Here is a 26,266-nt window from a genome sequence, read left to right as displayed (position 1 = left end):
CGACATACTTCTCGTATTGTGATCTCTTCAGCATGATTAATAGGAAATTTCATTAGCCCAATTCGACCCAAAAGTTAAGCAATGGCCAGACAATACGCGATAATTGTTCATCTTCTAGCTAACTGAAAATTTCGGCTATTTAATGCGCGGATCACTAATCGTCAATCGTTTTGACTTTTGACTTTCCCAAAAGTTACAATGCTGTAGTGATGAGAGGGACTGAGTGCTCGGTTACAGCTCCTCCATCACCATAGTGCTAACATATAGCACTCCATTCACATAAAATTATACAAGAGATGGGTAAGAGTTAAGGCCTTGTTGATGTTAACTTTTACAGTTTTAATTGCCTTCGTATGGAGTAGTCCAATTGAATGGTAGCGCCTGCTGTTCTTGGTTGGTTCCAAGCTCGAAAGGTTCCGATGAATTATCAGCACGACGATTCATACTCGGCTCATGCCCAAAAGGATAAGTCCCATGGGATAGTAATGAGTAGTCGGGCATGGTGGCGGCAACTTCTCTCGGTTGGAAAGTCCTTAACTGCAATGCTTTGAGGATGAGAGAATTCCACGGTGCGTTCGAGCTTCGAAAGCCAGAAGGCCATGGTGGCGGCAGCGGCAAGCTTGTCTGTTCTCTTGTCGTTGGCCAATTCAAATTGTTGTTGAAGATGGTGTCGCTATTGCAAGCGAGTCCTGATGGAAGATTGCTAAATGCACCTGAAGTGGCGATAATGATGTTTGGACTGCTGTTGTCTGTCTCCATCTGTTCTCCATAATAGTTTGCAATTGTATCTTCGCCGATGGGAGAATCAGGAGAAGGCGGTGAGGATGCCGTCTGCGGCTTCTTCATTGCCAAGCTCTTCTGGAAAACCCTACAAACCACCCATCCGTCCTGCAGAATGAACCGTGAATAGTATTGACAAAATCAGAGTAAATTCGTGAAATTCTTCCTCTCGAGTATGTTCTATAGAGAAATCTGAAAATGATGGGCATACATGAATGCTGATGGTATAATATTGAGTTGAGCAGATTGATTTGTATTGCATATAGACAATAATAGGATGTGGAAAGAGTGTATCCCATGATATAACTAAAACGTCAATGGACATCGATCATGCGCTAAATTATATGGAGTTTCTCATATTACTCCAAAGATAGGATTGGTCAAGTTTTACAGGTCAAGTGGCAGCCATATGAGTCTGCATACTGTTCTTCAAATTCCATAACATCCTACCCACCTATCTGACCGAGTAAACCCAAAGACTAGCTACTTTTCCTCATCAAAGTATCCGATGCATCATTTGATAGCATTTGAAGAAAGAGATGTGTGACCTATTACTAATTAATGAGCACACGATGTCTCGAAGAACATTACCATGGATAGACACAAGTGCTCGCTTTGTAGCCTATATTCATGCATGACCCAATTGCTTTTCTCACCCCTTGGGGCTCGACCTTTGTAAAACACTAGGGTTTTCTTCATTCCGACGAGAAGCCCAGCTCGGAAAATCTCCTTGTCCTTTCCGGTAGTTTTCCAATAGCCTGCTCTTGTCGCTCGGTTGGTCCGGAGTCCAGTTGGGTATTTCCTGTCTCTCAAGCTGAAGAAGTACCATTCTTTCTCTCCCATGGACGCTTTGCCTACACATATCACCCGCATATATATACGTAAATAAGCAAGAGATTATTGATGGCAATTTATGGCAACATAAAGATCTCCTTCCGTGTAGAAAAAAATGTTTAGAAAAAAATCTTAATGCTATATATATTTTGCATGAAAAGAAGGATATGTATTTGAAAAAGATCGAGGAGGGAACTTCTCCTTTTGTGGGGATAATTTCTGAAATGCAGCATATATAAAAGTTTCGAAAAAATGATAGTAAGAGCAATCGATCAAGACTCAGAATTTGTATATGCTTCTGCAAAATGGGTATCTCTTTCTTTAGCAATCTTTCATACTGCATTAAAGTTGTGGGGAGATTGAAGTTTTAACCAAAAAGAAAATCTGCAGTGATCAACTATCAATCAAGACACTTGAAGAAAACCCTAAACTCATCATTTATAAGAGAAACAGCTGAATCAATAAGCTATCCAAAGGCTAACATACATACATACACGCAAATGTAAACACAGGTATATAACTCCGAAATTGTTAAGCTATATACCAGGGAGGTCCCAAGGCTCACACTTGTTGAGATCGACGTCGACGATGGCTTTCGAAGTGAAGCTTTTCTCGGACACCTTCGGAGTCAGATAATATGTGATGAGTTCTTCATCTGTTGGATGGAACCTGAACCCAGGAGGAAGACGATTCTCCGCCTCCATATTTCTCTCTTTTCGCCAAGCGAAACTAGGAAAAATAAAATGAAATTCAGTACGGAATAGTGTGTCTATAAATAAGCACCCAACATGCACAAGTTGAGACGCATTTAATATGACATATTTCTCTATAATCACGATGAGATAGCCTCGGTTCAAGTTCTCTCCGTGGCTCCTTCTAGCTCTCTCCTCTCCAAGAAGAAGCACTGGCCATCTTCTTATAGTCTTTCTTTACGATTTTTTTCCTGATCACACCAGCTAACTTCTTGACAATGATGGCGCAGTGCGGGTTTGAATATCTTAACCACATCAGAATCTTTATTAAGATCGAGTTATTGAATGGGCTGGTTTTCCTGTATTACTAGGCTTTATTTGTCAAGTACAGCAAAATCGTAACGTACACCATATAGATGCATTCTAAGATGCAGATACATGAATCAACTAAACATATTTGGATTATTTGATGACTAGTTTCCAGGCACGCATAGTTTCTGTATTTTTACACCGTTTTATTTTCTGCAGCAATGACTAGAATCGATTAATACTTGACATTCACTGTATTGTTAAAAGAATGACGATTACTCAAGAGCACGAGTTTGAGTTTATGAGTATGGAACTACTCTCTCTTTTTTCTCTCTTTTTTTCCTTCTAATTCTATGTTTGTGATCTTATCCAACTACCTCCAACCATTTCCAACCCAACCCCAGAAAACCTGTGTGCTAGGCCAGTTGGATTACGAGACCCAAAAACAAAGCCAATTGGATTATTGTTTTTAGGGCACAACTTGGTTGCTGCCACAGTATGCGACGCCAGCATGCAACCTTTTACGAACGTCATATTATATAGATATAAATTATGTTGTAGACACATAGACAGTGAGATTTATTGCTGAATCTTGATGATCTGCATAGATTATCAGCGATAAATCTCAGCAAATGCCTTGCCAAGCAAACCCTGATAAAATTCAGGACAGGAAGAAAACCGGAAGAAAGAAGAGGTAAGCATTAACATGAAACTTGGACATTGTGAGCGGTGATGGCAACCAGTCGGGAAAATTGGGCTTGACCCGTCTGAGTCCTATGAAGTCATAGTTGGGTTTTGGGTTGTGGGATGGGTTATGAATCCCATTTGAAAAAATCATATAAGGTTTCAAGTGTTGAATTAAGTTGGTTATTGGTCCTAAGCAGATCCTTAAAAGGCTCAAGGGGAGACAGGGGAAGGAACTCCCCAGTATGGTGGAGGGTCTTCCCTATAAGTTATCTCCGTATTCCTGCTCTTCCGGGAAGAAAAACAATGCAAGGGAACTTAGAGGACCTTTGGGTGGGAAAAGTAGACTCTACGTTAGCTTCGGCTAGCTACCGCCGAATAGACAGGTATAGTAGCCTTCCGCGCCTAGAGCGACAAGGTGGTTGCTTGCAACCTGCTCAGTTGGCCTAACCAGTATTTCGAGAAAATCGGCCTGACCCGTCCGAGTCCTATGAAGCCATAGTTGGGTTTTGGGTTGTGGGATGGGTTCTGAATCTCATTTGAAAAAATCATATAAAGTCTCGAGTGTTGAATTAAGTTGGTTGTCATCCCGAAATCCGTATTTGATTAATCATATTGTAAACTTATAAAGCTTCTTTCACCACCATATGTTTGATTTATCCACCATATCAAAAAATAAACACACCCAATTAAGAGGGAGAGTTTGTATATATTATGAGTTCTCATGTACTTCAGAGTTGAGTTGGGCACATTGACTGAAAACCATATTCGATTTTATGTGAATATACACATACATATATAGAAGTGAATGTTTATAAATGGTGTCTGGTTTGGGTTATAATTGGGACTAAATCATATTTTGGATTGTCACGGGATATATGGATCCTAAATACTTTTTTTTTTTTGGTCAGAGATCTAAATATTTGAACTCTTACTAAAATAGAACTTTGTCTATCGACGGTGTTGGAGGTGACAGGTACTAGAAATTAATCCAGATTATTGATGTTGTGATTTACTACCAATGGATGACATGGATAACTTCATCGCCTTAAATTATGGCACATGACCATTATATCTCCACTAGTGTTGAAATACTCCACATTGCTCGACTATTGAGTTGATATGTTCTTTACATTCATATGGTCTTCCTTCACCAATCAGTTTAAACTTTTAAATTAGATATTTTCACATAGTATCAGAGTCAGGTTTTGCCTCAGTTTATTTTGCGGGTGTATCAACTTTATTTGTTAAATTTCATATAATCAAGTGTGAAAAGACTTTGTGTGAAAGGACTTTGTGCGGGGTGGTTAAAAATGGTTACCAAACCCTAAGACTGCATGCCCCATTAAGTACCGCACTTAGCTGCCAATTTTCCGTTGGCTCATTCAAAGAAGTGAGAGTTGTTTCCTCCCCGATGCAACGATGCAAGAGTCCTCCACGTTCTGTTCTTCAAACCCTCTTTTCAAATTTCGGTCCTAACAAGAAATTGACCCCGTCTTGCCTTCATGAGTTTTCTTGCCATGCTTCTAGAAGTGATTTCAGCCACACACTGCTTTGTGTTTCCTTGCACCTTCGTTTACTTTCAAGGAGATATCATTAATCAGGCATTATGTTTAAATGAATGGAAGCAAAGTACATATAATTGATCGAAGAGACAGACATTGAAATGGTCCAGAAAAAAAAAATAGTTAAGTGGTTCTGTGACCACTAATTTCAATGGAACGTAGCATTCAAATCTACATGGTGTTAGGAATTTGGGATCGTCCAGTTTTATCTTTACATATCGCTTTTACGCATAGCATTGTTTCAAGAAAAGGTCTCGATTTGTTGAAGTCCTATCGGGCCCGTAATAATTAAACATTAACTGTACGGATGGAAAAATATTTCGGTAGTCTCCTTCTACGGATGACGCGGTGAACGGAGCCAAGTGAGTGCGGAATTCGTACGGAAATATGTGTTCTTCGTAGGGTCTGGTACGAGTCTCGCCGTCTCTTGATCTGAGACTGACGTAGTCAGCTAGATTAATTATAGATAATATATACATTTCGATTGACGTGTTCTTGGATCCGTTATTCACTTTTATCATTGATTTTTTTTTATGCTCTGGATTATCCACGGGGAGCTTCATTTGGTGAATTTAGGTCTGTCCTCCAAGGTTTTCTCACCTAATATAGTTCCAAGATATCATTTGCACTCCTCAGCAAAACGTCAAACAATTTGCAGGTGCTTTTAGAGGCCGAGGCCTTGAACGAAAACTTGAATGGATCGAGTGTATTCGAGACCGCGTCCACAGCCTCTTTGCTGGGCCGTAATCAACCGCCTAGCCTGAGAAACAAAAGAAAATAGTTTGACCAGTAAGCCCATTTGCAAGCGCCACGTCAACGGCTGACATGGCAGGCGCTTATTTACCGATGCCCAATTAAATCTCGACACGTGAATATTGATTTGGAAATTGAAAAACAATAATTTCTATTCTCTTTTCCTCCTCCGTCTTCAACCTCCGCTCCGCCTAGACTTGGTTATCTCCACCGCCAAGCCGCCACCTTACTGTGGCCACCACGTCCGCAGCAAAGCTGTCGAGCTCATCACCGGCAGCCATGGGTGAGCCAAGACTCAAGCTGAAAGCTGTTGAGCAGAAGACCAGATCTAGCTGTTGAGCAAAGGTTGATCACCGCGTTCAGGCCAACCTCTGCATCCACCCTCTCCATCGTCCCGGCAGCTAAGCCTTGGCCGCGAGCACTCGTCCACAGATATGGAGATGCAGAGTAGCGGACAGCCATGGACGGCCTCTCATCCACAGATTTGAACGACAACCTCCGCAGCCAAATGTAGCGTTCTTTCAAAAACTTCGTGGCCATGGACGTTGGCTCGAGTCATTTGACCCCACCATGTGTATAAGTGAATGAGAGTAAAATATGCTTGCCACATTAGAATTTGACATGGCGCTTTATAACTATTGAATATTTTCTCATTTTGAGTTGCTTTCACATATCTTATTGCAATTGTTATGTGACCTCGATTCAAAATCAGACAAAAAGCCTTTAATAGATACTAATATGTAGTGAATTTTGAAGCCATATAAAAATTTCTCATAATATTTTAGATATTAAATTAATTCCACTTCTGTTTGATATAAGAACTGTTTTTCATTTGAAAACAAAAATAACTCTAAAAGAGTTTAAATGCTAAAAATATTATCAAGTAAATATAAGAAAAACTATTCCACTTTCATAATATATATACATATATATATAGAGAGATATGTTCTAAAAATGGAGACGATGGCTTGGTGACTTGTCAGCCATGATATTGGCTTGGTGAAAGCTTAGCCACAGCGACCGTCTGGCGGCGGCTCACCAATGACCGCAAAGATGTTGCAGATCTTCAATGGCAGATCTGCAGCAAGACGACAACGACTCCTTTAAGTGTAGGTGTGCTAGCTTAAAAAACATTAAAACAAAATGGAGTTACCCATTCTTTAGAAGCAACAATTTAAAGGAAGAAAAAAATTGCTAAGAATGGAGCCGGGGTTGGGTCGGTTATGGATTACTCCGGATTGGGTCGGGTACGAGGTGCTAAACAAATTTTACATTAAAAGCGTCATTTGAGTCGGATCATTTTCGAGCCGGTCCAAAACTTACTCCAATCCGCTCGTTTGACGAGCCTAATTGGCAGCCGCAATGAAAGCCGGTCAAAAGCTAGCTATGGAGCCGCACATGGTTGGTGGATGCTAACTGTCAAGAGACCTTTGAAAAGGTGCTCCCTCCACTTGCCCGATCGAGTGTAAGGCCAAGGGCCCTGAGGGTGTTGCCCATTTATGAGGGGGATTGCCCACTTCCCAACACCACATGTGGAGGAATCAATGAATGCCCAACTTGAGACCACACAAAATTCCGAAAGGGATGAGAATGCCTACGTTTGTGGGGGTTCCCCCCACAACAAAATTCTCCAAAATCTTTTGTAAAAGACCCCATGTTAAATCCTACGATCCACAAAAGGGTCGAGCTATAGACACTACTCTAGTCCTTTAGGTTAAGCATTTGTCTATCCTTGCCCTTTTAATCGACTCGCGGGTGCACGCTCGGCCTAACAATTTCCCCGCGACAAAAGCGATTCGGTACACCTTCCGTACCACGTGATAAACATCGCGCGCGAGAGAGAGAGAGAGCCAGTCAGAAGCCGCGCACCCTTTAGAATCCACGCGGAAAGTTAGCGTCAGACCCCTTCTACCGCCGCTACGACGAGCGGCTCGCTCTTACCATGTCAACAGCGAAACCGATACACAAAATACGGTTCTCCTTCCGGTCTTCCTATCCGTGACGGAGGCAGACGACTGAGATAGCGAAACCTAGTTATAATCCCACTACTTAGTCTCTGATCCTTATCGAGAGCTACAAGAAGCCGGAATGGGGCGTATGTTCGTGGAAAGTGGCACACGTCTCCATGGGCCACTAAGAATAATGCTAGTAATGCCTAACCAATCATCGTCCTCCAATGCGGTATTATTATAAAGTTTCGCGCACGAAATTTCGTCTCAAACTCTCCGACTCTATATTATATTTCTGTGAAACTGTTGAAATTTCAACGATGATTCTTGATAAGCACGAGACATATTCCACTCCTACAAGACAACCTTGTCGCCGAGGCCAAAAGAAAGAAAAGAAAGAAAAGCTACTTTAGGGACGGCACCATAATAAGGGAAGAAACAAGCGATGATATTCTGCTTTTTCTGCTAGTTATGAGGTGCACACAATCAAATTGGAGAAAGGGGGGCCCCTTCTTAATCAATCGAAGCTAGCCTCGCATCACTGATCAAGCTCGAATCTAACACGTGTCGATCGATCGATCGGATACTTTACATTCCACTCTCCAATCAAGCGTCGCTTCGTTTGGATCGGTATACCCGCGAAATCGATAAAATATAGTGATGCACGTATTTTGGGTGTCATTATTTGAATTTCCATCTTTTTGGTAATAACGTGTCGAAATTTTACTATAAATGTGAAGGGTGGATATCCCATCCTCTTATTAACCAAAAAAGCGCAAATTTCCGTGCGTGCAAAATGAATTTGAATATATACTGAAAGAAGGAAAAGGACAGATCGAATGCGAATTTAAGGAAATGGATTTAATTTGTGGTAAAATGGGAAAGATTCCATTGAAATTCAGAATATACTCCGTATTTACGAGAGAAAAACGGGAGTTGTGTCGACTATTTTAAGTATTTTCAGTAGGGGCAAGCGGGATTTTCATAAACCCTAAAATATCAGACAAATTTGCTAAAAAAAAATCTTCCTTTCTAAATAATAAAATAAAAAAAAATCCACTTTTTTTGGTCATGAAATCTTTTTTATTTCCTTGACAGTATCTTTCTTAATAAATAATTTATCGACATTCTTACGCACGCGTGCATCACGTGGAACAGACCCTGCCCCACTTGCATACATTTTTTTTAGACAAAATTTAAAATAAGGACCCGAAGTACTCTCATTTTCTCAAATAATGGCCTAAAGTGGACTATGTGTCAAATGAGAGCCTAAAGTGAACTTATATTCTCAAATAAAGACCTGAAGTGGCTATAACAGTTTCAAATAGAGGCCTCACCCCGTCGGCTTGCCGGTCGGTCAAATTTTCCGACCGACCAAGGGCATGTTTGTCCAAAAATAATTTTAACATAAATTTTAGTTAAATTAGATTTAAAATTTAAAAAAAATTAAAAAATAAAAATAAAAACAAGGGGCAGGGCTGGCGACTAGCCCTCCCCGCCTGTGGCCACCGCCCCATCGCCGGTGGGGCGACGACGACCGCCGACACTTCAGTGAGGGGGCGAGGGCCTGTTGGCCCTCACCTCTGGCCGACGAGGGTCACCAACCCTCGTTGAGGCGCCGGCAACCCCGCCAGCCATCGCCGTCGTCCCACAGGCAATGGGGCGGCGGGGCTGGCCTCTCCCTTTTTTTTTTTTTTTTTTAAACTTTAGCTTTTTTTTCTCTTTTTTGAGTTTGTTTTTTTATGGAAAAAACTAAAAAGGAAAAAAATCAAAAAAAAATTAAAAGACGAAAATGCCCTTGACTGTGGTGAGGTGAGGCCCTTAATTGAAATAGAGATGGCCACTTCAAATCCTCATTTGAGACAAAGTTCACTTCAAACCCTTATTTGAGAAAATGAGGACACTTCGTATCTTTATTTGACACATGATTCACTTCAAGTCCCTCTTTGAAAAAATGAAAGCACTTCGAGTTCTTATTTAGAATTTTCCCCATTTTTTTATCTCACCATGACCGAATAAAGCTTTTCTCCTTCCGCGCTTTTTCTTTTTCCCCCCGGAAAAAAAGAGAAGAAAAAAAGAAGAAGGGATCCGACGGCCGAGATTCGAGATCGCGAAAGTCAGAGGAATAAACCGGATCCAACGGCGGAGACGCCCGATCTCACGGTTGCACACTCAGATCGGGCCGCTTTATCCCGCAACCCTGGCCCACTTCTCCATCTTCTCCATCTTCTCTGTCTTTCTCTCTCTCTGTGGCTGCTATGAATACCCGGCGAATTCCTGCGCTCTCCCTCTCTCTCCTCTCCTTCGCCGAAGATCTCTCGCTCCTCGTGTCCCTCCTCTAGCCTCCCTCCTCGTGGTGGAGGAGCCTCTCGTGCCGTCTCCTCCCCCCCCTCAGGTCCCCTGTCCATATCTCTCTCTCTCTCTCTCTTTGTCTTTTCATGTGCGCAGATCTGCGAACTCGGATTGGCGACGCCGCGCGCCTCTGGGGATTTCTCCGTTCCGCGAAAAATCCCTTTTTGATTCTGGGTCTGTCGGGAACTTTTGCGTTGCGGAGGAAGATGACGACCCAGAGCAGATTTTTTTTCTGTTTTTGATGGATTTTGTGTGGTCCTTTTTCTTGCGATTCTTTCATGGATTGTGTTGACGCCTTTCTCTTTCTTGTTTCGTGGGTTATCTATTTTTGGGGGGCTAATTTTGGTCGCGGGATGGGGATGAGATGGAACTTTGCTTTGCATAAAAATGATGATAGCGTTTGTGTTGTTTGTGAGCATATCTGGTGTCTTTTTGCAGGCGTTCCCGTTCGGTTAATTTGACCGGCGAGACCGAGGATGAATCGGTGCGGGTATCAGCAGAAGAACGCCATGGGAGGGTACGAGGGGATGAGGAGGGTGGTGGAGCCGGTGGTGTGCCCAAAGCCTCGTCGATTCGGCCTGTTGAATCAGTCCATGGACGATCCCATCCGGCCTCTGAGACGCCATATCAAGTAATCCGTCGCATCTAGTCTCTCTTTCTAATCTCGTGGTGTTGGTTGATTTGGGTGTTTGATTCTGGCTGATTTGCGGTTTTTTCTTTCCTTTATCTTCTGCCGTGAACAGTCACCACGCAGAGGCAGGAGATTCAACTGCCGGGGCTGAGCTTCTTGACATCATATTAACGAAGGTCTCTCTCTCTCTCTCTCTCTCTCTCTCTCTCTCTCTCTCTCTCTCTATGCTGGTTGGAGAGTTGCTTCTTTTCTATCTTATCTTGGTATTTTCAAAGTAATTTTGTGACTACTGGCTGATTTTTTTTCTTGATTTATGTTAACAACCATCTTTTGTACAATCGGTTCAGTAATGAAAATCTTTCTTAGTAGATATGATCAACAAGTGAACCCGACACACTCCCTCTTTCCTTTTTGCCATTTTCTATCTCCATCAGATCTGAGCTTCCCCTCAAATGGTTTTAGTTTTTAGTGTTCTCTGGAAGAGTTTCCTATCTGTGAGCACAAGGTCAAATTTGTTTCCTGCCTAAGGCAGGATTAGATGTAGGGGTTACAAGTCTTCGCTTTCTCAGTTTTAAACAGAGATTGATTTTTTTTTTTCCGGGTTGAGTTGTAGAAGTAGGAGAAGAAGCTTTTTGTTTGCTTGATTTTTTTGCTTCTTTGTTCAATTTTGATTCTAACTGTCTGCTCTTAGCTTGTGCAGGGAGGTTATGGCGGTGAGAGATCCGCTGCTCCGGTGGCTTCATCGCCACCATTTTTCTGCGGATCTCCTCCATGCAGGGTGTCAAACCCCGTGATCCAAGATGCCCAGTTTGGGACTGAGCAGTTAATGCCATCATCTCCCGCACCACCATCGCCATCATCCTTATCTGCACGTAAAGCAGCAGGAGGAGGAGGATCTGTGAGGATGAAGTTCGGGCATAAGCCCGCTGCTGTGAGAATCGAAGGTTTCGATTGCCTGGGGAGAGATCGCCGCAATTGCAGCATCTCTGCCTTAGCTTAATCACAGGCCATGCATAACATAACTATTTGCAGAACATGAAGGAAAAAGAGAGAGGCTGCTAAAAATTTTTTGAGATGGAAGAGCAGAGGTGGTAATTTTGGGAGAGATGAAGAGGAGGAACTAATCAAAGATAAGGCGAATCTGTAGTTTTCTACTACTACTATTACTACTTGTATATATGAGTCAATGGGATGTCGTTGCTGAGTATTTTTTTTTTTATAAATTTTCTTGGGTTTCAATCTCAAGAACTTGTACATGTAACTTATGGGGTCGTGAGAGACGTTAAATTTTTGCAGAATAAAAGGGGGAGAGAAGTCTCTCTCTTTGTAGGGTGTCTGTCTGTACTTCGTTCTGGTGAGAGTTGGTTGATAAGTGTTAAGAAGGAGGGGAAGGGAGGGACTGAGAGACAGACAGAGGGTCTGTGTTGCTCTATGGAGTCTTGTTTCATCACTTTCATTACTCTTGTCCTCCATTGCTAGTTGTAATTTGGAGGAAGAAGTGGAGGAGTGGTGTCCTTTTTTTGGGAATTTGACATTTCGCTTGCATCATCCTGCAGCAATCAATAAGGTCCTGTACAAAAGCACATGGATGATGAGATTTGGGCAATCTATATATGTAAATAATTGAATTTCTTTTGTTTCTGTTGTCTTGGTGATGTCATCTATGTGAATGAATTCAATAATATTTCTTGCGACTTGGGCCAAGGCTGCTGAGCATGTGGTCTTTTTCTTCTTGTTGGGTCGTTGAGGTGGACAAATGAAACTTCTTGGTACTATCGTCCCACGCTTGGGAATTGTAAATTTCATGCTCTGTTGGTTCTTGTGGTTTTGGATTTTCATGGAGATGGGTCCCGGAGACGGTGATATTGATGGTTTTACGAATTTGAAAGGTCTAAAAGGTGGGTGGGGGAGAGTGGGTGGTGTTACTGGTGTGCGGGTGGTGATGGGTGAGTTGAATTAAAGGGGCTAGGGTTTGGCCATACTTAGTGGTTGAGACGTCCTGTGCTCTGTCATGTGATCCCGCTTTTGTTTCTGTACGTAAGGGTTTGCTGTTAAAGGAACAGACAATGGTAATTGTTCCTTTTAACCATTGTCTTTGCATGTGCTTTAATGATTGAGCTTCCGAATTTAGGCAGAGGAGCGATGCTGTAGCCCTATTGTGCGGTTGAGACACAAAGTTGTGCTTATTGGCGTTGCAAATCTTTGATCGGAACCAACATTGCAATGAATCGAAGGTCCTTTGCACAAATGAATCGAAGGTTCTTTGTGATCGAGAAGCTACTTTAAACCTCCGACCAAGGGTGCGTAATGTGCACCACGTGATGTTCTGAGTTTAAGTTACCTGTCCGACTTGATCATAGATGGTTTTTTGTGTCGTGATTGGGAAATTCAAGGTAGATTTCTACCCTCTCGAGCTCCAAGAGCTGATGTTGTGCTAGGTAACGAATCACTGTCAGACTTGCTTGATCAATTTAACACTTTGGGGACGCAAGAGGATAACGATTCCCGGCCTGTCTGCAAGATGATAACCGACGCAGTGAAATCGAACCGAAGCCACTAATATCTTACCCGTCTTGAATCCGGACGACTCCCCTTTTATGTTAATTACAAGTCAGCATCTGATTCTTGCATGGACTCGTAATTCAAGTACCAGGTAGCTTGGTTCTGCTCATCCTGAGTCCTCTTTTATAGCTACCTCTGCGGATCTTGCTCTTCTTTGGGTTCGTGAGGGCGGTTTGCGCGTGTTTCTCCGTAGAATGCTTCTGCTTTCTCATCAATCACTGGTATTGAAGCAGGAGTAACACATTTGCAAGGTGTCATCTCTTTCTGGGATTTGTCCTGGGGGTGATGAGAACAGGACAATGTCAGAGCTATTGGGCCTTCCATATTCGAGGTCCATCATCGACCCATTTGACCGGTTAGTCCCTTTTCCTTGTACAACAATACAACCATTGAATTTCCACCATTTCTTGAAATGTGAGCACCTGGGTCTATAACTAGTTGACTTTTGATCGTCAATTGAGTGCTTAACATGAAGAAACAGAAAAGAAAGGTAAGTCGAAACGCAATGTGTCATACGGAAGTGTGACTCGTTCATTTGCATTGTGATGTAGGGAAGTGGGTTTGGTGAGAGGGATATAGTTCTTGGATAGGCTTCTTGATAGATTTTGTGTGGTGCATAATGCATTAGCTTTTACCATGCGACAGAAGCCAGAAGGGTCATTTTCCATTGTGGAAATTAACCGTACATATTGGTCACATAAAGCTTTTCTACTCAAGAATCAAAAACTCTCGTCTCGTCTGGATAAATTCCAAACTCTAGAAATACTGAGCTAAACTTATGATCTAGATATAACTTAAAACACAAGTCAAAATTCGAATCAATGATCCAAACATGGGATTCTTTATTCTTGATTACGTTTGTACTTTAATATTAGGTGCTCGGGTGAAAAAGCAATACATTGTTCTCCTCACTGCGGTTGTATTAGTATTGGATTTCGCACGCATGCATACATGGACTCTAGCAGCATTCCATATACTAAATGTAAGCTGCATACACAGGCATTCCGTAGAGTATATCTATGCATACAAGTTTCAAGACCATCACTGTACTACGGTTTGTATCATCTTGCTTCGGCAATCAATGTCGATGCATAATCTTGTTTTTTTGTTTTGGTTATACAAGCACTATTAATCTTATGACGAGTACAAAGATTAATGGATTACAAATGTATAGTTTTTATCTTTCGTTGACAATCTACCGATCGTAGAAACGTTTCATTGTCCTCGAGTGGACCAGAAAGTCTCAGACTTGAATGATGAGAGGCAATAATTTGAATTCAATGCCATGGAGGTACACACATCCAACAGGACCACCACTCATTCCCTTCGTCCTCCTTCTCCTTATTATAACTTGTAAAATTATTCCATTATAACTCCAGTGAAACCACCTATCTTTCTGGTCTTCACTAACTAAAGTTCAAATACTTTCCCAATACCAATTTTATCCAAAGCTTTGTTTCAAGTATCAGCAACTGATAGAAATCAAACGCATCAAGAAATGCCAAATCACAAAGAAACCAGCACTCCAAGAACAGAAAAAGCTCTCTTATATTATTATCAACAAAACGTAGCGGCGAACATTTGGAGCTAGCGTCGGCATAACACTTTATCCCTCGTTACTTTCCATTCCATTCCATCGAGAAACTCAACGAAACGAAAAAGGAAGCACGTTATGAAAAATGATGAGAGAAACTTAAATCGAAGGGAAAACAAAAAAGTTCACAAAATCGGCCTAAGAAACCAAATCCAAAAGATGGGGGGTCACTTCAACAGTTCGGAGCGCAGTGAACTTAGAAGCCCGGGGGCTTGTAGGCGATGAAGCTAATGCATTGCACTTGACGCTTGTTGTCGAAGCCAATGATCCTAACAAAACTGTTGGGGTACGCTTTGATGGCCTCGTTGAGCTCCTTCAACACCTGCAACGGGTCGGTGCACCCGAACATGGGCAGCTTCCACATAGTCCAGTAGCGACCGTCGTAGTACCCGGGGGACTTGTGGTTCTTGCGGTACACGAATCCCTTCTGCAATCGCGAAAACGCAGAAATAATCAGACTCGAATCCCATTAAATCTCATCAAATATGTACCATGATCATGTGCTTCAGAGGTTTGTCCATGGTGAAACTGAAGCTGCAGTATAAAGAGATTGGAATTGGAAATGACCTCGAGCTCGAACTCCAAGCAAGGAACCCAGTTCATGCGGAGAAGGTACTCAATTTCCTTGAGGAGTTCCTCTCTTGAAAGGGGTGGGAGGTAGGAGAGAGTCTCGAACTTCTTCTTGCCAACTGGTGGCCACACCTTCACAATGCCAAATGACAAATCTCAGTTTAATGCACGAGCGTCAAAGATCGTCACGAGACTTATTTACTAGACGAGGCGTCGAACGCTGATCGGGTTCTCTACATGCACGTCGAAATGTCATCTTAATCCAGCAGCGCCGTGCACATAATCCCGCCGCTCGATATACCAATCTTATAACTTCATCTTCGCATCTCTATTTCTGCCTACCTGCATGCACTGGACTCTACCGCCGTTGCTGGCGAGGGAGGTTATGTCGTCGGACTTGCAGGTGGCGGGGAAGGCGGAGGCGGACTTGAGGCCGGTGAACGGGGCCACCATGCTGGCCTGCGCCGGGGAGGCGCCGTTGGCGGCGGCGGAGGAGACAATCGACGAGGCCATCTCTCACTCTCTCTCGATTCTTTCTTCCTTGCACTAACGCTGTTGAGCCTACTCGGGTGAGGGAGCCAATCTACGCACGCTCTTCCCTTAAATAAACCATGACCGAGCTCACTGCCGGCGGCGTGCCTCGTCCTTGGCTCCTCCGGATGACCATCCTACGGCGGACATTTGATCTGGAGGGTGTCTCGAGCCATCCGCGGCCGTTGATCTCGTGAGTGGTGCGACTCCCAAGGCAATGGCAAAAAGGCAATAGGGGTGCAGATGGAATTGCCAACTTTTTTGGAACCCATGTCACCTTGCCACGTGGACGAAGGGGGGCCCCGCAACCTTATCACGGCACGGCCGAGTTGAGTGCAAATTGAGGTTGATCGTGCGATTGCCCATGGCCCTTCGTTTCATGGGAGAGAGACATTTGAGTTTGGACCAAATGGTCATGTGGTTTCCAATTCTTGAATATCAAAGCCACGTATCTTTTTGGGTAATGGACAAAAGGAGTATTGGAGGGTATGTGTATATGTCGGGATAAAGGTTATGGGGGTTGCGAGTTGGAGGTATTGAGGCAGTGACATTTTGTGCATATTCCCAAAATTGGCCCATCTTTTCTTGGCTATTAGAAATTTCCAAGCAACTATGGATGTTACCTGATGGAGACGGCAAGATCGGACCAATAGTTCTTTCGAACGTATCCAAGCCTACCCATGTAAAGAATTTAACAACCAAGAAAAAGAATTTCCAAGCCTACCCACGTCCGGAGGGGATGGGAGACAGGCATTTGGTGGGTGTTCCACTTGTTTCGTTGGTTTGGAGTTGAGTTCTCTACAGAGAAGCCCAATGTTCTACTACAAGTTCAGGTTGAGCAATCGAGCCCATATTCCCCCGAGAACATGATGGGCCAGTATGATTGCTGTCAATCGAAATGGGGGAAAAATTATCCGAAAAGTCATAAATTTATTGTACTTTTATCAATTCGATCCTAAATCTTTTAATTGTGTCAATTAGGTTCTAAACATTTTCATGTTTCACCTAACGTGGACACCGGCCGTCTTATGTGGCACGGGCGGTACTAAAGTAGATAATTTTTAATAATATTTTACGATTTTTATTTTTATTAATTTCTTTCATTTTCTTTTTCCTTAATTATTTTTTTATTGATAAGGCCAATAAGGGACGATCGGCCACCGGCCGAGGCCTGGCGACCCCCGCCATCCACTGGGCGAGGGCCTGCGAGGCCTCACTAGCCACGAGCAAGGGCCGCGAAGCCCTCACCTCGCCAACCACTACGAGGGCAGTGAGGCCTCACCCAACTTTGAGCGAAGGCCACGAGCCCCCGTCAGCCGCGAGGGGAGGGCTCGCGGGCCTTGCGTAGTGGCAAGTGAGGGCTTTGTGACCCTTGTCTACGGCCAGCAAGGGCTTGCAGGGCCTCCCCCGGTGCCCCACGGGCCGCTGACCTTAACAATAAAAAAAAAAAGAAAAGAAAAGAAAAAGAAATAAAAATAAAAATATTCATAAAAATATTAAAATATTATTAAATGTCTACATTAGCGCTGGTCGTACAACATACGATAGCCGGCATCCATATCAGTGATTTCCAGTTAAAATTGGCCGAATAGACTAAATTGACAAAATGTGAAAAGGTTTAGGACTCAATTAGCAAAAATACAATAAGTTTAGAACTCTTTGAACAATTTTCCCTCAAAATGGTTATTAAATCAGTTTTTCGCACTCGTTTCAGCAACTACAACAAGCTCTATAGAGAAAATATTCGATGGTTACAAACTACCGCGTAAGCAGTTGGCTTGGCAAGAATTAATGTGAGTTGGTCTAATTACTAATTGACACGTGTCTCAAATTAAAAAACTCTAAAATATGGATTTTTCTCTCTTCCTCCTCCATCACAGCCACCACCCTGTCCGGCCACTTCAGAATCCACCACCTTGACTCGGCTATGTCCACCATTTCCGTCCGCTACCTAAGCCGTTGCAACCTCTATCTTCAACACCCATCACCCCACCATGGCCACCGCAACGAGTTCCCTACCTCTGTTCGATCGGTCATGGAGTCACTCTCTCCCCGGTGTCCCTTCAATTGACTTGCTCCAGCTTCGGCTTAGCACGAGAGCCTTGGCCACAACAGATTTAGAGCCATGGCCACGTCCGAGCCAGATCTGGAGGCACCGGCCATGGACAAGCAAAGACGACGATAAACATCCAGATCTGCGTGAAGACCCTCAACGGAGCCGAAAACGAAGACTGTGAACTTCTAGATCTGTAGTTTGTCCACGATCGTGAGCCTTGATGGCGAGGTCCATGGCGACACCGTTGGTGTGGCCTCAAGGTGGTACAGATAGAGGACAAAAAGAGAGGTGGATGGAGAATTTTAATTGTTTTCATCTAATTTCATGTCGATATATATGTGTGTGTATGTGTGTCAACTTGTAATTGGCTCGAAGTGCATAAATGCCCGCCACGTTAATTAGTGATGTAGAGCTCACAAGCCACTTAATATTTTCACGGCTCTTTGAGTCTTGGTGGCTAAGTGGCTCTAATAACAGTGGTTGTGATTTATTTGATATTCTCGCTTTGTACTTTGTAGGTGTTGAAATTGGTTCGGTTAACCATCTGAAATTGGTTGAAATTGGTTCGCTTTGTACTTTGTGATTTATTTTTTACAAAGTATCTTTGACATTGTTGTCAATATTTAAATTAAAAAAGTTACACTTATTATTTTTTTTTTCAATTATAAAAAATAAAAAAAGCTTAAATTAATCAGCAAAGGGGTTTTCAAATGTGTTTTCGCCAAACAGCTTTTCTCTCAAAATTGCTTCTCAAAGCAGAGCTTACGAAACAATTTTTTCATTTCTCCAAAAGCCATTTAGGCTAAACCGTTTTGCATTTTCTTAAAGCCTCTTAAAAATGCTGAACCAAACGCATCTCGTATGTACTCTCCTCGCTGAACAGCGGGGGTAAAAGGGGGACTTCACCGTCCCAACAAAGCAAGAATCCCGGAAAATCATGGCAGAAAGAAAACCACTTGCGCCTCCCAAAGGCTCCAAATCCACGTCCCGTCTGTCTCTCTATCCCCTATCTCTGTCTCTCTCCCGGGGCTCACGTATATATGCAACGACGAACAATGATTGAGCTCGAATTTTCAAACTCAAACGCGACCCGGTACGACCCAGAATCTGACCGGAACCAGGAGCCAGGCACGCGGGGGAGCGATGAGGACTAGCTGCAATGGATGCCGAGTGCTGAGGAAAGCTTGCGGCGGCGACGACTGCCCCATCAGGCCTTGCCTCCGCTGGATCAACACCTCCCCCTCCCAATCCAACGCCACCCTCTTCCTCGCCAAGTTCTACGGCCGCGCCGGCCTCCTCCATCTCCTCCTCTCCGGCCCCGCCCACCTCCGCCCCTGTACCTCTCTATTCTCCCTACCCTAATACATGCGTTCTTTAAATATAAGCGACGGGTCGAAAGTAGTGCTGATATATCTATTACTGAATATTCAAGAAGAAACCCGGGTTGGAAGTGTGGATGAAATTTGCACTCGAATTTTCGACTCGCACTTTATCTGGTTTGAGCGAGATGATTAGATGTTGAGTGATATATAGGATCGTCACTAGAATTTGTGTGTAAGTTGGTCCACTCTATCTATATAGCCACGCAACTGATTTCTTTGTTTGAAATTTTGGTTGCTCGTGAATGATTTAACACGCTCTTCTGATCATGACCTTTACGCAGCGATCTTCAAGTCTCTGCTATACGAAGCGTGCGGGCGGATCGTCAACCCCATCTACGGCTCCGCCGGCTTGCTCTGGTCCGGCAGCTGGCACCTCTGCCAGGCCGCCGTCGACGCCGTCCTCGCCGGCGCCCCCATCCAGCGAGTCTCTTCCGAGTCCGCCGCCGGCTGCTCCGCCCCGCCGCTCGAAGCCAGCGACATCCGCCACGTGCCCAGGACGAAGCCCTCGGCGGTTGATTCCGATCGGCTCCGCAACGTCAGGTCTCGGCGCCGGTTCAAGCGGCCGGCTTCGAAGACGAGGCGCGAGGAAGCAGCGGGAGCTCGCCGAGAGCGAGACGAGGGGGACGAGCCAGCGAGCTGCGACTCGAGAGGGAGTCAGGGGTCGGCTGCTGACAAAGAGCCGGTGGAGGCGGAGACTGGGGAGCGAGCCGCAGATGGCGGCGACTCCGAGCTGGAGCTGAGGTTGGGGATGGAGCCGAGAGCTGGGAGGGCTTCCGAGGAACGACGAGAGATCGCAGACGCGTGCGACGGCGACACGCGCGTGCTGAGCTCTGGTCAAGACGTTCGTCGTCGGCGACTTTAAACCGGATCCCACCTGCTGCTTGCGGGTTGGATCGTGGGTATACAGTTGCAGTTTTGACGCGCGTAAAAATGACGAGTGGTTTTGTCATATTATTGTGTTTCTCTTTTTCTTTTTTTTTTGGTCCTTTGTACAAAGTACAAATGAGCTTTTATTAATATTGTTTTAATGATTTTTGTGATATGACGAGGTTGATGTCACTACACAATGGGCTTCTTTAATAACGTAGACCCTTTTGTCTTCTAAATCATGCAACTGTGTATAGATGAAAGAGAATCACGCTGTCATCGCTATCAGATTTTGTAATGGTATGAAAAGTAAGAATCACACGTATCCACGAAAATTGTACGAATAATTTGATCGTATTCACATTTGAAATTGAAAACTCAAGAATTTGTGTTCCAAGGGGAAATCCAAAAAGGGCTCGAAAATTAAATTTGATGCGTCCCTATGAACGTTGCTATAAGAGTTTCGCATTCATTGTGTGATCTTCGATTTGGGCCACTGATTCATGCCACTCGCAACTCAAAAGTCCAAGGTTGGCAAATTTATCACCGCTGCGCACCATCAAAAAGTCTCTTCACACAAGTTATGCTACAACTGGATAACGCAACACGAGTCGTTCAGAGATTCGCTTCCGATATGGATGGTTCTTGTGATTTCGTGAAATACATGTGACTCTTATGATGCTAGGGGAAAATTCATGGAATGTACAACTTCTAAAGGCCAGTTTCGAGAATCATGTTCTCGCTGAAATTCTCTCGATCCGAGTGAGGACTCAAATAGCAAAAGATCACTTAGTTTGGATGGGTACTCAATCAGGCAGATATTCAGTCAAAATGGGTTATTACCAAGCATCATCGTTATATCAAAATCCTCTCAATCTATGAAGGGAGATTTGAAACATGCTAACAACATGTGCACTGTGCAATGAAGGCAAACCCGAGACAACGATGCATTTATTCCTGTTATTTCCATGGACAAAGAACCTTTGGTTACCCCCTGAGGTCAATTTCCCTATTTTGACACAGGGCTTGTCAAGAATCCAAGCACGGATTGAAGAATTAAAAATCAACTCAGCTTACTCACCATATCTGGAAGTGGTCGCATTGAAACTCCAATTCATGTGGAAAGCTCGCAACCACTTTGTTTTCAGAAACAGACCTCTAGATCCTGCAAGTGTCATTGATTCAGCACTCGCCAGCTTGAAGAATTGCAAAAAATGGGGCTTGAACACAACATATTCAACGCAAATCGCAGCTAAATCACTTCGGATCCGGAGTCCCCCTCAAATTGAAGCCTTGAAAATTAACATCGATAGATCACACGAACTTGGATCGACAGAGGGAATCATTGCATGTGTCTGCCGTGATTTGCAGGAGTCGTTCGGGCTTCATTGGCAGTTCGAGGAGAATCTCAACCTCTCTTGCAAACCCTTGTCTATCTTCTGCTGAGAAAGACCGAAGCTCTTTTCAATGAGTCAGACAATCTACAGTTTGTCAAAGCAATCCAAAGCTCAGATCAGTCTCCTTGAGAAGTTCATGTACTTATCACTGAATGTTGCGATCTATGGGTACATTTTTCAAATATCCGAGTCCAACACTATTTTAGATAGACCAATTCCATTGCGGACTAAATTGCCTAAGCCTACATGAGAAATTTACTACCACAAAATTGGGTAGCTTCACCCCACCAAGTTCTTTGGGATCTTTCATGTACCGAAACTCATTTACTGGACCTCTTAGGTTAGACAGGTCGAATCAAATGAACATTATTTCGAACAAAAAAAAAACACCATTTTTTACTGCTATCGACCCCAAAGCCCGGCGTGCACATCCCGAAGATACTCCATAAATTTATGTTTATTGATTTGGCGGGTTCAAGTAACCCGACCCGAGCTGGCCTGATGATCACAATTACCAACCCGTCCTTTTCTCTCTTTTCGGGGTTAAGGAGAAAGCCCAAAGATAGAAAGGAAGGGCCCAGCCCATATTCACGAACCACTGCAAATCGCACGGCCCATCACAGGCCCAAAAGAGATCCCAACACTCGGAACGCTTTTCGGGCGATCGAGTCCCATTCCCCCGCACACAGCGCACGGCGAGAAACGCAAGAGAACAGAGCAGAGGGTGCTGAGCAGAGATCGGCGATGGGGAGGAAGAAGGGGACCGTGGAGTTCGACGAGTCGCCGCCGGACGACTTCGACGCGGCGAACCCGTACAAGGACCCGGTGGCGATGCTGGAGATGAGGGAGCACATCGTGAGGGAGAAGTGGATCGACATCGAGAAGGCCAAGATCCTCCGCGACCGCGTCAAGTGGTGCTACCGCGTCGAGGGCATCAACCACCTCCAGAAGTGCCGCCACCTCGTCCGCCAGTACCTCGAGTCCACCCGCGGCATCGGCTGGGGCAAGGACGGCCGCCACCCTTCCCTCCACGGTCCCCTCCCTAAACCCTCCCCCTCTTCTCCTTCTGTCTCTCTGGCTACGTTTCTGTGCCCTAGGAATCGTGTGGTTTTGGATTGAGCGGTTGTGGTTGGGTTGGATTGGTCGAGGAGCTTTCTAGTGTGAGCTGTAATCGATCCGGCTTCAATGTTTGCATCGTGCATAGATTGGACGCTCTCTTTCCCTGACTCGCTGACACTCTCTTTTGATGCTTTCTGAATCAGGCCCCAAGGTCGAGCCCGTCGAGTCCGACTGACGCGCAACCGGGACTAATGGAGGTACATTGGTGTCATCTCGTCGCACTTTTACCATTTTGGCTGCAGTTGATGGTGTTTTGTTTTCCAATTGTGTGTTTCTTTTCCCTCCTATTGATGTGGTGGTGTTGGAATACCAGCTTAAGGTGTATGAATGGTGTTGAATTGAACTGAAAGAGGGAAAAGCTTTGCTTGATGTTTGTGTCATTATTATAGGGTGGTTGTATGGATTTGGTGCACTCCAGGAGGGCTTAGCTATCGATTCTGATTTTTTCCATTTTTAATATATCACGACATGCAAGAGGATCACTAATGGTGATGGTGCTGTTGTTTGGACAACCTGGTTGCTTATTCGGTTGCTAACGGTTCTTTGGACGACTTAAGGAACTATGTCATTGTGCTTCTTATCTATTCGAGTCTGTATTTCAGAAAACAGTTACCTTTCCCTCTTCAAGACAGCATTCACTAAAATGTGGCCATGTCTTACCTCATTGACTCATGTCAGTTACTTGACATCACTCATTTGTTACGTCGCTGAGTGTCCTGTATCTTAGCCATCTTATGGAGTCGATATGGGTCTGATCGTATAAGAAAATGAACGGCCTTTTTATGGTCTACATGTTTAGTTTATTGATCCTAGATCTGATGTAGCAATAAACTTTGTTGGTTCTTTGTCTAGCACTAGACTGCAAACTTGTGGCATCTTGCAATTTACCTGGAAGTCAGAATTTCGTAATGCGTAGAAAGTCTTCTTTTTTTTATCGTCTCTCTCATACTTGCTTTCATTCTATATGGAGTGGAGATGGCTTCTCACATTTCCAGCGAGTATCATCCTTTTCTCATCTTTTTAAATGTATTCTATGAAAATTTAGTTTGCTTTCTTTTCATTGTTGTGGGTGTTAAGGTAGAAAAAACATGCCTGTCTGGCCTTGACAATGCCTAGCAATTGTCAATTTCTTTGGTTGACTCAAGAATCTCCTTTGAAACATTAAATTAACATGTTTGGTGGTGTCTAGCAAGCTAGCTCGGTGATATGACTATGTTACTGGAAGGCCATGACCTTGGAGTTTGGGCATTTCTATTAATTTGGGAAACTTGATGGAAGTGCATGTGGATATTGCATTTTAAACACATGTTTCTTTGTTGAGCTCGAGTGGATACATTCTCCCTCCTTTGTTTCCTGGCTTTCTTCCTAGTTCCCTGCTGTTATATCCATCTCTATTTGAAGCTGAAGTATCATTCCTCAGTGAGACCCTTGGCTTTAGTTCCTTGTAAGTACAGAGACAAGAAATTGAACTCTCATGCTGTCTGGTGGCATAATATAACTGCTGGAGTAGGCAATTTGGGTATGCAAGGGGATTTTATCTCCCACACTTTCACGTTATTTAAAAGTAATGCTAGGTGCCCTTTAGTGCCTGGTTGCCTAACAAATGTAGTTGATTCGAGTTAACCAATCTTTTGTTTACACCAATGCTTTGCTTTGCCTGTTTGCCATCTGGGTCATATAAGTGGATCTTTTGTGCACTCTGATCAATTCACTGTTTGTCACGGTGTTGCATTAATTTTAGTTTGCTCCAAGATGCATGGTATGGGCTGTCTCTGTGTATTGTGTTTTTATATTTATCAAGAAAACCATGGGATGATGAGATGAACAAACCTAAAATTTTTCCTGCAGGTCTGAAGCTGGAGCAGGCTTTCTGCATGAGAAGTGGGTGCTCACTTTCTTGCAGTGTGATTGTATTCTTCTTTCAGTTTGGTCCTTTTCATTTTATTTGCAGAGGCCATATGATGTTGGATTTGGCTTTACTTAGTTCTGTTTGTTACCGCCATTCAAAATGCCAAGTGTTAACAGAGCCTTCATAAATGGAAGAACATGGGACAATGAATAAGTTTGTTGCCTCTCACTTGCTGATGTTCCTGCTTCTTAAACATTTGTAGATATGTAGAGAAGGATGATTATGAGTGATCAAATCTTGCTCTTTTCTTTCTTATTGAAGAATAAAGTCTCTTATTTCCTTTTTCTCTACTTTTGCCTATAGAGCACAACATGACGGTCATGTTGCCTAGATGAATTTTGCAAGATGATACCAGATTTTACTCTTGGGAATCCTTCCATTAGGTCGAATTCACTAAATTCTGCTTATAATGGGTAATTAAGTATCCTTGCTTGTTGATGGGGGAAATTTATGGTGACTCGGAAATAGGTTAGGACTCCTATAAGTTGATCTTCAATGCATTGAAATTTTCTTTGGATGACGGTGGTGATGTTATTACGGGAACTGTCAAATTGCTGGATGTTGAAATTGTAAAGATGGCGGACAATTTCTCATTTAGATGGTTGAAACTTTCTCAGCTTGATGACAGTTGATTACAGATATAGAAAGAGGTGGACGGCAAGGATGCCTTCTGGGAAGCATTGACCTTAGATCTAGCGGATCCCATCTTTGGTCCACCTGAGCTAAAGGTTCTCGCTTACCGGCTCTTTGTCATTTCTTTTGAGTGCTTAAGATCTTTGCAGGCATCTTTAATCTGAAAACTTACATGTTCATGTTTGATGGGTGACGATTCACTACACCTCCCCAATGCAGTAGTAAATGCAGTAGAGAGTGGAAAAAAAAAGCTGCCGAAGCTGCACTGAGTTGTTTTAAGCTGGATTTAACTTCTAAGTGCATGTGATGGTGGATTCAATCCGCCTATACAGAAATGTAGTCCTTTTCCCGTTTGGTATTGTCTGGGATAGCAAGGTTTGTACAGAATAAATATATCTCAATACCAAAAGTTGCCATGACACCCGAATGGATCCATCTGTTATACTTGATAAGATCTAACACTTCGTTGTGATACCCTACATAAACATGCTCCTTATATAATTGAGCGAAAGAAACACTTGCCTTTGTATTTTGGAGCCACTGAAAGTCTAAGTTCCGAACATGGAAGAAAGCTAATGTCAGATGCACGGGTATCAGAAAAAGGAAAAAAAAAAATTGGTTGCGTATTCATCCCCTCAAAAGTACTATGCATGCCCTCTGTATCGTCCTTTCTGCTCTAGCTTACAAGTATTAATCTGATCGATGGCATTTGTGAAAGTCTCTTTGGCTTCTGGACTTCTTTGAGATTCATCCATTCGCGGTTAAGCTCATCCATGGTTGAGAGCTTGACTCTCTCACGGCCGAATAGTCCTCTAGACTTCCCTGTCAAACAACCAATTGAACTTTGAAAGAGATGCATTGGGACAATAGATATAGGAAAAAGGAGCAAACCAGACCGGCTAGACAAAAGAACTTGGGTACTGCTCACAAAGCGAACAACTAGGAGCTCCCTTCACTCCAATGAAAGGGTGAAGAACGCGGAAGGAGTTGCTCTCACATCATGCACCTGGCCACGCTTATTCATTAAGGCACTTCGGGCCTGGTTGGAGCAATCCGCTGTGCTTCCCGGACTGGATAGTTTGGTAGCCAATGTGTAA

The 26,266-nt window shown here is 43.6% G+C and overlaps 5 protein-coding genes across 6 annotated transcripts; 3 read left to right on the top strand and 2 right to left on the bottom strand.

Moving 5' to 3' along the window:
• Positions 1–155: 155 nt before the first annotated feature.
• LOC115680440 (protein CUP-SHAPED COTYLEDON 1-like) lies at positions 156–2,508 on the bottom strand. Its single transcript, XM_030604247.2, has 3 exons — positions 2,159–2,508; positions 1,372–1,634; positions 156–888 (listed from the first exon to the last, which is right to left on the bottom strand). Exons 1-3 carry the CDS (start codon positions 2,316–2,318, stop codon positions 340–342), a joined length of 972 nt encoding a protein of 323 aa, XP_030460107.1. The 5' UTR covers positions 2,319–2,508; the 3' UTR covers positions 156–339.
• Positions 2,509–9,819: 7,311 nt separating this feature from the next.
• LOC115680378 (uncharacterized) lies at positions 9,820–12,190 on the top strand. 2 transcript variants are annotated; one of them, XM_056314713.1, is made up of 4 exons: positions 9,820–9,961; positions 10,357–10,549; positions 10,662–10,725; positions 11,241–12,190. In XM_056314713.1, the coding sequence occupies exons 2-4, from the start codon at positions 10,395–10,397 to the stop codon at positions 11,547–11,549; spliced, it is 528 nt and encodes a 175-aa protein (XP_056170688.1). In that variant the 5' UTR covers positions 9,820–9,961; positions 10,357–10,394; the 3' UTR covers positions 11,550–12,190. The 2 variants fall into 2 exon arrangements, with proteins under 2 accessions (XP_056170688.1, XP_056170689.1); XM_056314714.1 differs by having other exon boundaries at positions 9,821–9,961; positions 11,250–12,190.
• A 2,449-nt stretch (positions 12,191–14,639) lies between these two features.
• Positions 14,640–15,987, bottom strand: LOC115680377 (ribulose bisphosphate carboxylase small subunit, chloroplastic-like). The gene is made up of 3 exons (XM_056314332.1): positions 15,618–15,987; positions 15,273–15,407; positions 14,640–15,132 (listed from the first exon to the last, which is right to left on the bottom strand). Exons 1-3 carry the CDS (start codon positions 15,786–15,788, stop codon positions 14,902–14,904), a joined length of 537 nt encoding a protein of 178 aa, XP_056170307.1. The 5' UTR covers positions 15,789–15,987; the 3' UTR covers positions 14,640–14,901.
• Positions 15,988–18,877: 2,890 nt separating this feature from the next.
• On the top strand, positions 18,878–20,303 carry LOC115680407 (LOB domain-containing protein 40-like). Its single transcript, XM_030604210.2, has 2 exons — positions 18,878–19,198; positions 19,526–20,303. Exons 1-2 carry the CDS (start codon positions 19,006–19,008, stop codon positions 20,104–20,106), a joined length of 774 nt encoding a protein of 257 aa, XP_030460070.1. The 5' UTR covers positions 18,878–19,005; the 3' UTR covers positions 20,107–20,303.
• A 1,876-nt stretch (positions 20,304–22,179) lies between these two features.
• Positions 22,180–24,826, top strand: LOC115680408 (NADH dehydrogenase [ubiquinone] 1 beta subcomplex subunit 10-B). The gene is made up of 3 exons (XM_030604212.2): positions 22,180–22,541; positions 22,771–22,824; positions 24,476–24,826. Exons 1-2 carry the CDS (start codon positions 22,253–22,255, stop codon positions 22,800–22,802), a joined length of 321 nt encoding a protein of 106 aa, XP_030460072.1. The 5' UTR covers positions 22,180–22,252; the 3' UTR covers positions 22,803–22,824; positions 24,476–24,826.
• Positions 24,827–26,266: the final 1,440 nt, after the last annotated feature.

This window comes from Syzygium oleosum, unplaced genomic scaffold (genome assembly GCF_021117445.2).
Source record: "Syzygium oleosum isolate NSW1041296 unplaced genomic scaffold, Sole_v2.1 Sole_v2.09, whole genome shotgun sequence".
NCBI classification, from domain to species: Eukaryota; Viridiplantae; Streptophyta; class Magnoliopsida; order Myrtales; family Myrtaceae; genus Syzygium; species Syzygium oleosum.
The sequence above is the reverse complement of the archived record's forward strand: the minus strand, read 5'-3'. Positions and strand labels throughout refer to the sequence as shown.

Coding starts and splice junctions, on each gene's coding strand:
- LOC115680377 (XM_056314332.1), bottom strand. CDS start 15,788: ATGGCCTCGTCGATTGTCTCCTCCGCCGCCGCCAACGGCGCCTCCCCG. Junction 15,408..15,617: donor GTAGAGTCCAGTGCATGCAG/GTAGGCAGAAAT, acceptor GGCATTGTGAAG/GTGTGGCCACCAGTTGGCAA. Junction 15,133..15,272: donor GCTTGGAGTTCGAGCTCGAG/GTCATTTCCAAT, acceptor TCGCGATTGCAG/AAGGGATTCGTGTACCGCAA.
- LOC115680440 (XM_030604247.2), bottom strand. CDS start 2,318: ATGGAGGCGGAGAATCGTCTTCCTCCTGGGTTCAGGTTCCATCCAACA. Junction 1,635..2,158: donor TGAGCCTTGGGACCTCCCTG/GTATATAGCTTA, acceptor TGATATGTGTAG/GCAAAGCGTCCATGGGAGAG. Junction 889..1,371: donor AGCACTTGTGTCTATCCATG/GTAATGTTCTTC, acceptor TTCATTCTGCAG/GACGGATGGGTGGTTTGTAG.
- LOC115680378 (XM_056314713.1), top strand. CDS start 10,395: ATGAATCGGTGCGGGTATCAGCAGAAGAACGCCATGGGAGGGTACGAG. Junction 10,550..10,661: donor CCTCTGAGACGCCATATCAA/GTAATCCGTCGC, acceptor TGCCGTGAACAG/TCACCACGCAGAGGCAGGAG. Junction 10,726..11,240: donor TTGACATCATATTAACGAAG/GTCTCTCTCTCT, acceptor GTCTGCTCTTAG/CTTGTGCAGGGAGGTTATGG.
- LOC115680407 (XM_030604210.2), top strand. CDS start 19,006: ATGAGGACTAGCTGCAATGGATGCCGAGTGCTGAGGAAAGCTTGCGGC. Junction 19,199..19,525: donor CCCCGCCCACCTCCGCCCCT/GTACCTCTCTAT, acceptor ACCTTTACGCAG/CGATCTTCAAGTCTCTGCTA.
- LOC115680408 (XM_030604212.2), top strand. CDS start 22,253: ATGGGGAGGAAGAAGGGGACCGTGGAGTTCGACGAGTCGCCGCCGGAC. Junction 22,542..22,770: donor CCGCCACCCTTCCCTCCACG/GTCCCCTCCCTA, acceptor TTTCTGAATCAG/GCCCCAAGGTCGAGCCCGTC.